Here is a 9,195-nt window from a genome sequence, read left to right as displayed (position 1 = left end):
TCCCAGTGAAACCCTAAGATCCTTGAGAGTGCAGCAATGCATGAAAACTAATTCAAATGCATTTACAGACTGTCTATACTATATACTCAGCTACAAGGAATTCAAAAATATTTAAGGAGTTCACCAAAAAATAAGACACATGCAAAGCAACTCCATGTCAATGCAAGGCGATGATTGAGTGACGTCACAAACACGTGGTGTTATACAATTAGTATACATCAGACTTCCTTGGGCAAGGAGATCATGCTAGAGAGATGACAGGGGAAGGCATGAAGAAGCTACAACGCCAAGAGGAGTAGCAGCTTCAGGATGCTGTCTTTCCTGGCAGGAGGAGAAGGGTCCAGTCTGACTCTCGTCATCTTGAACAGGAGAAGGAATGTTCTCCTCCTCCCAGAACAACAACTACCCAGCTAGGTACAAAACAGATGCGTTTACTGAAAATATGGAATTAACTGATTCTTTAGCAGGACCGACATGCTACACATAGGCCCATGTTTGGGAACCAATTTGGATCTAGTGCTTCAGTCCCTCAAGGCACCAGGTCCCAGGGATTTAGGGACGAACACCATCAGTCCTCTTTTCCTTCTGCTGAGGTAGTTTGTGTTGAGTGGAGGCTATCCAGATTGCATTGTCTTTTGATCCCTTAGGCTAATCTTTGGCCTTTTAAGTGCTCCTAAATAGTGACAACTGGGAGGCACGTGTCTGTTTGGCAGACATTTAGCAAACAAAAGACCAAAAGCGAACCAACCACAAACAAGCCAGCACCACCTCTCCCAAATTGTCACAAGAAAATATGGAAATATCAGAAAACCTGTCTGGAGACAATGAATTCCTGGGTGCTCTGGCATCTGTGCTACAATCAAGTTGAAGGTGGGACAGAGGCACAGAGAGAAGGAGAAAGATCACTCACTGACTGCAAGCTTTCAGGATGAAATGAGCAGTCATGAACCCCATCCTGCCAGCACCCTGACAGGCCATTAAAAACACAAAGCCTTTCCATTTACAATTCCTGGAAATGTATTTTATCCAGAGAGGCCAGAGATAACAATCATTCATAATTCTCTGAGTGACTATATATTCCCAGGACTCAAATAAGACAATTACATATTGAAAACATTTTTAGGAGAAAATGAACTTTGAACAGACATAGGAAAGATGAGGGATAGGAAATATACTAAGAATACCTATGTGCCCAATCTGTGCCAGGCACTGGGCTCAGCACTGCATAGGCACTGCTTCATTTAACTGGTGCAACAATGTTCCAGCTACTGTGCCATTTTCTCTGCTCCCAGCAAGCCTCCAGAGTGAGCTAACATTGTCGCCACTGTCTCATTTCCCATTCATTCTTTCACCCACTGTCAAGGTCACCAACCATCTTCACATTGGAAAGTCTAGTAAAAAAATATCACTACATCCTACTCCATACTTTACACTTCAGCAACATTTGACAGAGCTGACCATACTGTCATTGAGAGCCTCAAAGGCTGATTTTCTTAGATTATTTTTATTTTTCTTCTAGGATTTATCAGTAATCAAAGCTGTTTTGTCTCTCTCCACACTAAAATGTAGCTTAATAAGGACAGAGACTGTTTCATTCACTGCTCTATCCCCAGGACCTATAATAATGCCTGGTCCCATGCCCCTGGGATTAAAAAAAAAAAAAAAAATTAAGGGAAATGAATGGGCGGGGGGAGGGGGGAATTTTTCCATAGAACCTATTCGTTCTTTTAAGTTTTGTACAATCTGTATGTTATTGACTATAAAAATAATTGCACAAAATTCCCAAACACTGGATTTTATGGTAGGGGAAGTTAAAAGATCTGGAGAAGTAATTCATTTCATTCCTCTCCCTTGCCTTTTACAGGGCCCCACCCAACTGCCCTATATATTGTCTTAGAGGAAGAGAAGTAAAGACATATGGGACGCAATTTTTATGGTCACCGATAGTCAATTTTGTTTTCTTGCCATCTCACTCAAATCCAGATGTATTAGCAGTTGTTATACTGACACTGTCAGTAGTCACTTATGTATCTGAGAAAATGTTCTCTTTGGGACGACTGAAATTTTCATCAACCCTATAGTCCTGGGAAAGCATGCAGTGGGATTCCTTGATGTCAACTGTCCTTGGAAACTGGGACCAAGCTCAGGTTTTATTAAACCTGGCCCGGGTTTCTGGCCACAGATGCCAACTTCTCATCCATAATTAAGCAGCTGATAACTTTGCAGGGAAGAAAGGTGATTCGTGAGCCCAAGATAGCTTCAAGATGGTATATGCCCCTCTCTTCGCCAAATTGTCAGATATGGACTCTGTAGGTTTGGACCAAATGGTGGGAGTCAGCACTGAAATAAAGGAATTGTAAATTATGGAAACAGTTGAGGTACTCCACAGGGTTCATGTCACAAGTCATTCTTCTTTTTCTGGGACCCACTGTGTTTGGGACAACCCTAGAGAGTTTGTGTTCTAACACTTGCCAGGACAGATTGTGAGCAACAGAATTACATATATAATGCCATTTGGTGATGGAGACTTTCCATTTTCACTAGAATATATATTTACTTTTAGAGTTACCATTACCAATCTAAATTCTTTTTATTCCACAATTCCCCTAGTATTATTACGAAAGCTACTATTAGGGAAAGCTGTTCATTCCTAAAGATTCAGGGTCTCAGATACAAATTTATATAAAAGAATATAAATTACATTTATTGAGTAACTCCTATATGCCTAACATAGTTGAGATGTTGGCATAAATTTGAGAAATTAAGTATCAGTGACAGAGATACTATATAGATATTCCTCATGAAACAGGAGTGGTAGATAGCAATTGCTATCTGTAGAACAGAAACCTTGGTATAGAACCCAAATGACTTCCAATGAGAAGCATCTGGATTTCCTAATTCTGATTTCTAATGTTGCCCTCTAATAACTGGCAGTCTTCAACCTCTCCAGGAATATCTAAAATCCTAGTTTCAATCTTATTCATACTTTAGGGAGAGGTTGGGTTGGGCATGGAAACACTCAAGATTTACTAGAGACCCATTAAATCAAAAACTTCAAAGTGGACCAGCTGTCTGTATATTCTGAAAGTTCCACAGGTGATTATCACTCATGTCTCTGTTTAAGACCCATCACCATATAGCACTTTGTCCTAAGCCTCCTCTGGAGTTTGTGAAGTCAACGTCTCCTTGCTTGATCAGATACAAGCTTTTGCTATCAAAAGGCTGTTTTTTTAAATTATTATCATTCTTTCTTTACTGAGATGCAATTCATATGCTATAAAATTCACCCATTTTAAAGTGTACAATTCAGTGGTTTTTAATTTATTCATAAAATTGTGAAACCATTGTCACTACCTAATCCAGAATATTCTCATCATCCCAAAAAGAAACTCCATACCCATTAGCACTTTCTCTTTTCCCTACACCCCCTAACCATTGGCAGTCAATCTACTTTGTCTCTATGAATTTGTCTGTTCTAGAAATTTCATATAACCGAATCACACAATAATGTAGGCTTTTCTATCAGCCTTCTTTCACTTAGCATGTTTTCAAGGTTCGTCTATGTTGTAGTATGCATCACTACTCCATTCCCTTTTGTGGTTGAGTAACACTCCATTTTAAAAATAGACCACATTTTTTTAATTCATTCACCAGTTGTCATGAATTAGTGGGTTGTTTCCACTTTCATTGGCTACTGTGAATAATGCTCTATGAACATTCATGTCCAAGTCATGTCCATAACTTTTTCTCTTCAGTAAATAGTTAGGAGGTAAATTTCTAGGTCATAGCGTATTTATGTGTTTAGCCAGACTATTTTTCAAGGCAGCGGCATCATTTTTTATTCTCACCAGAAGTATATGAGGGTTCCAATTTCCACATCCTTACCAACACTTATTATATGTCTTTTTTATTATAGCCATGGTAGTGAGAGTGAAGTATTATATTGTGCTCTTGCCTTGCATTTCCCTGATAGCTAGTGATGTTTAGCACCATTTATGTGCTTATTGGCCACTTGTTTATCTTCCTAGGAGAAATATGTTAAGATCCTTGCCCATCTTAACTGGGCTATTTGTCTTTTTATTACTTATAAATTCTAGGTGCAAGTCCCTTATCATAGATACATTTACAAACATTTCCTCCCATTCTTTGGGCTATCTTTTCACTTTCCTGATACATCTTTTGGGGCACAAAAAATTAATTCTGATGAAAGCCAATTTGTCTACTTTTTAATAAAAATTTTATTCATTCATGAGATACATAGAGAGGCAGAGACAGGCAGAGGGAGAAGCAGGCTCCCTGTGGGGAGCTTGATGTGAGACTTGATCTCAGGACCCCAGAATCACCACCTGAGCCAAAGACAGACACTCAACCACTAAGCCACCCAGGTGTCCCTGTCTTTTTTCTTACATTGCTTATGTTTTTGGTGTCATATCCTAGAAACCATTTCTAAATCCAAGATCACTAAGATTTATACCTATATTTTCTTTTAACACTTTTATAGTTTCAGCTTTGACTCTTTTTGAGTTAATTTTATATATGATGCAAGCTAGAGTCCAACTTCATTCTTTTCCATGTGGCTATCCATTTGTCTTTCCATCATTTGTTAAAAAGATGATCCTTTCCCCATGTATCAACTTGGTACTATGTCAGAATCAATTGACCACAGATGTATGGGTTTATTTCTCGACTATCAATTTTATTCTCTATTCTATTCACTTATATGGCTATTCTATTCTAATATGGCTATGTCATACAATTTTTATTGCTGTAGATTGATAGTAAGTTTTGAAATCTGAAAGTGTGAATCCTCCAACTTTTTTTTCCATGTTGTTTTGGCCATTCTAAGTTCCTTATATTTACACATCAATTTTAGAATCAGCTTATCAATTTCTAAAAAAAAAAACTTTACCTCTCGATAAGAATTGCATTGATCAATTCAGGAATATTGACATCTTAACAATATTAAGTCCTCCAATCCATAAATATGGACTTTTTATTTAGATCTTAATTTTTTCAGCAACATTTTGTAGTTTTTAGTGTACACAAAGTCTTAGACTTCTTGTTAAATTTGTTCCTAAGTATTTTATTCTTTTGATGCTATTATAAATGGAATTATCTTAATTTCATTTTCAGATTATTCATTACTAGTATTTAGAAATACAATTGATTTTTCTATAGGAATCTTGTAACCTGAAATATGAATTTTTTCTTAGCTCTAATGGATTATGTGTGTATTAGGATTTTCATTTATATAAGATCATATTATATAGATTTTCTCTTTTCCGATCTGAATGCCTTTTATTTGTCTGATGTCTTGACTTGAACCCCTGCTCTAATGTTGAATAGAAGTGGCACAAGTGCACATCCATGTCTTGTTCCTGATCTTATGGCAAAAACTTTCAGTCCTTCACTATTAAGTACAATTTTACCAGTGGTTTTTTTGTCAAGGCCCTTTATCAACTGAGAAAGTTCTCTTCTATTGCTAGTTTATTGAGTGTTTCAATAATAAAAGTGTTGCCTTTTGTCAAATGTTTTTCTGCATCTATTGAGGTGATCATGTGGTTTCTTTGTATATCATTATCTTAGTGCTTGCCATTCTCCCTATTACTGTTTTCATACAAATTACATCTTTATACATTTTGTGTGCATCAACAGATTTATAATTAAAAATTTCTTTTAGAAGAAAAAGCCACCAAAAGTGTCTTTCATATTCACCTATGTAATTACCATTACCAGTGCTCTTAATTTCTTCATGTAGATTTGAGTTACTAATTCTTCATGTTAGCCTGAAGAACTCACTGTATTATTTCTTGCAGAACAAGTCTGCTACTAACAAGTTCTCTCAGTTTTTGTTTATTTTGAAATATCATAATTTCTCATTTATTCTTGAAGAATATTTTTGCTGGATATAGAATTCTTGGTTGGCAATCTATTTCTTTCAGCACTATGAATATGTCATCTTACCACCTTCTCGCCTCAAGAGGATGCCTTTTTTCCCAGATGGATTTAGGTCCTGGGCTCTTCAGTTGTCTCCTTCTCATTCTTAAATAACCATTTGGTATCCCTGCCCTCTCTAAGAAAATTGATATGCCTTTCCACTGCATGCCAAAGAAAATTCCAAATCTAGCAAAAGGTAATGATGCATTTTTTAAGAAAAGGAGCTTTGATTAGTTAAGTGATTCACTGAAATTGTGAAAATGGAAATTTGTTTCCAAAAGACTGAAAGGGAGATAACTATAGTTCAATATTCCTCCCATAAGACTTTTTCTTCTCACAGTGCTCTTCCTAGAAATATGGGGAAAGTCCCATGAACTCTCAGTATTTAAATACACATACAGTATTAGATATAGCTGGAGAGGACAAATGTCATTAGATATTGTTCTCTGAATAGACTCAAGAGACATAGATAAAAATATTGCTTGGGCTTTATTGTTGTCTCTGTTTTCATACAAATAGATGTGGAGACAAGACATGGAAAAGAGTTGCATTTTCTGATAAGATCTTTGGAGTGTTACCTTTTCAAAAGGAGGTAATCTGAACCTCTCTACCCTTATGCCCTCCTGTAGTCCTTCATTACTTCTACATGAATTATGGATTATTGCAAAAACCTCTTAACCAATAGTCCTGTTTCCAATCTTGCATCTTTCAGTCTGTGCTTCATATTTGCTCTCAAACTGATCTTTATAAAGTGCTTTGAAAGCCTTCAATTCATAAAAAAGAATGAAATCTTGCCATTTGCAATGATGTGGATGGAGCTAGATAATATCATGCTAAGCAAAATAAACAATCAGAGAAAGACAAATACCATATGATCCCACTCATCTGTGGAACTTAAGAAACAAATGACCATGGGGAGGGGGGGGAAGAAGCAAACCACGAAACAGACTCTTAACTATGGAGAACAAACTGATGGTTACAATAGAGCAGATGGGTGAAGGGATAGGTGAAATAGGAGATGGGGATTAAGGAGGGCACTTGTGATGAGAACCAGGTATTGTTATGGAAGTGTTGAATCACTAAATTTTACAGTTGAAGCTAATATTACACTGTATGCAGACTAGAATTTAAATGAAAACAAAACAAAAAACTTCCAATTGCCCTCAGAAATCACAATTCATTTGCATGGTTTGCAAGCCCATTTTCATTTTGCCTCATTTGGTCAGCATTATTTCTCCATTACCTTACCTGTACTCAATGATTCAGCCATATTGACTTACTCCAAGCTCCTTAAATACATGATGCCCTTGCCCCCCACATGTGCCTCTGCACATGCGGTCTCTGCTTGGTGCATACTCACTCTCCATCTTACTCATCTATACCTTTGTCTCTCGATTCAGGTGCAATTAATTATGTGAAGAAAAAATGAACTCCTTTAAAAATATCCACACACTAATTTAAAAATCACCCAGTTTAAATTTGTGTCTAAAGTTTTGGATTTTGCAATGGGCAAGCACAGTAGAAAGTATCCTAATCATGGTATTGCCTTACTTCCAGAAAGATATATGGTGATCTTCTGAAAGCCTCTCTCAATTGCCACATGCTACTATATAGTTCTGATGTGCCCAAATTAATCTTTGTGAATGCATATGCTTTCTCAGATTATTTTTAAATCAAAAGGAAAAACATATTAACATTCCCACAGATGGCCGTTAGCAGTGAAAAACTATTCCTATTAGTGTACATAGGTGACAGAACAATAGTTGAAATTGCTGCTTAGATGAAAGTGCTGAGTCTAGAGCATTAATGAATATCATTTCTTTTAGGATGGAAAAACAGAGGATAATGTAGCAATGAGGTTGGGTAATATCAATAAATTAAAAACCTATATTGAATAAACACAGTATACAGCATTTGCTTTTATAATGAGCTATTTGTTCTGCTCATACTTATCCATCAAAGTAGTTCTCAAAATTTTAAAAACTCGATTCTTAAAAAAACAGTGAGCTCATTTCAAAGTTTTATTGAACTCCTTAATGATAACACCAGCAGGACGTCAAAGGTATTTTCAAAGACCATGTGAAAATGAGGTCCTTATAATGAACGAAGAAAAAAAAGAAATAGTGAAATAATAAGTTAGTTTTGGTTAATGCTCCAAAGGACAAAAAAACATAACCCATGGAGTTATCCTCTTCATACTGGCAGAAAAGAAAATCACATTATAAATTTTACAGACTTGCAAAATGTTTAGACCATAATTAGTTATGCAAATAAAGGTTGGTAGGCTTATTAGAAAATGCTCTTAGCTTAACATGAAAGGTCCCATCTTTTAGACTCTACAAGTTTGGGGTAATTTTCCTTAAACTGATTTAACTTGTTTCTTTTCTCAGCCAACTGGAATGTATTTCCCAATGCCTCATTGCTTCCTTTTGTGCTTTTGAAGGATCTTTTAAGTGCTTTTGAAATACCTTCATGCACTGGAACTAGAGACAGGTGTATGACCTAACCCAGCTTAAGTGGCAACTTCTGAAAAAAAAAAAAAAAAAAATCCCTGCAGTATATACTGCCCTCTAGCTAGGCTGGGTCAAGCCTTCTATGCTGCCCAGGATCCCTGTATATGCTCTAGAGCACTTATCACATCCTATTATGGTTGTTTACCTGCAAGTTCTCTTCATCCTGTCCACCCTCTCACCAAACTGTGAAATCCTTAAATACAGTAATAATCTTTTGTCTTTAGCATCTAGCACAATGCCCAGAACACAGAAGATCCTCAGCAAATAAATGTTGACTACTAAAGGAGGTGAGGATTAGATATCCAGACATTTATTAACACTTGGTTTTAATGTCTCTTAAGACTGATTCCTTAGTTTAAAAATGGGTCCTCACGGGGATCCCTGGGTGGCGCAGTGGTTTGGCGCCTGCCTTTGGCCCAGGGCGTGATCCTGGAGACCCGGGATTGAATCCCACATCGGGCTCCTGGTGCATGGAGCCTGCTTCTCCCTCTGCCTATGTCTCTGCCTCTCTCTCTCACTGTGTGCCTATCATAAATAAATAAAATAAATTTTTTAAAAAATGGGTCCTCTGTGTTTGAAGGAGGTGGAGATTTAACACAGTGGAAAAAATCTAACAATCATCTTTCACTTTTGTGTTATACACTTTTTAGTAACATGACAAATTTAAATTTAAATAGCCAACATATACATCATTAGTTTAAGACATAGAGTTCAGCAATTCATCAGTTGCATATTATACCCAGGG

The 9,195-nt window shown here is 36.7% G+C and overlaps 1 protein-coding gene across 1 annotated transcript in view; it reads right to left on the bottom strand.

Moving 5' to 3' along the window:
* Window positions 1-1,698: 1,698 nt before the first annotated feature.
* The window catches only part of TDRD5 (tudor domain containing 5), a 109,847-nt gene continuing 102,350 nt past the window's right edge, over window positions 1,699-9,195 (bottom strand). Inside the window, exon 18 of the mRNA XM_077901879.1 lies at window positions 1,699-2,340. Coding sequence (XP_077758005.1) covers window positions 2,204-2,340 — 137 coding nt within the window. The 3' untranslated portion in view covers window positions 1,699-2,203. The remainder of the gene's footprint in view (window positions 2,341-9,195) is intronic.

Source organism: Canis aureus, chromosome 6 (genome assembly GCF_053574225.1).
Source record: "Canis aureus isolate CA01 chromosome 6, VMU_Caureus_v.1.0, whole genome shotgun sequence".
Lineage (NCBI taxonomy): Eukaryota > Metazoa > Chordata > Mammalia > Carnivora > Canidae > Canis > Canis aureus.
This window is presented reverse-complemented; position numbering and strand designations above follow the sequence as displayed.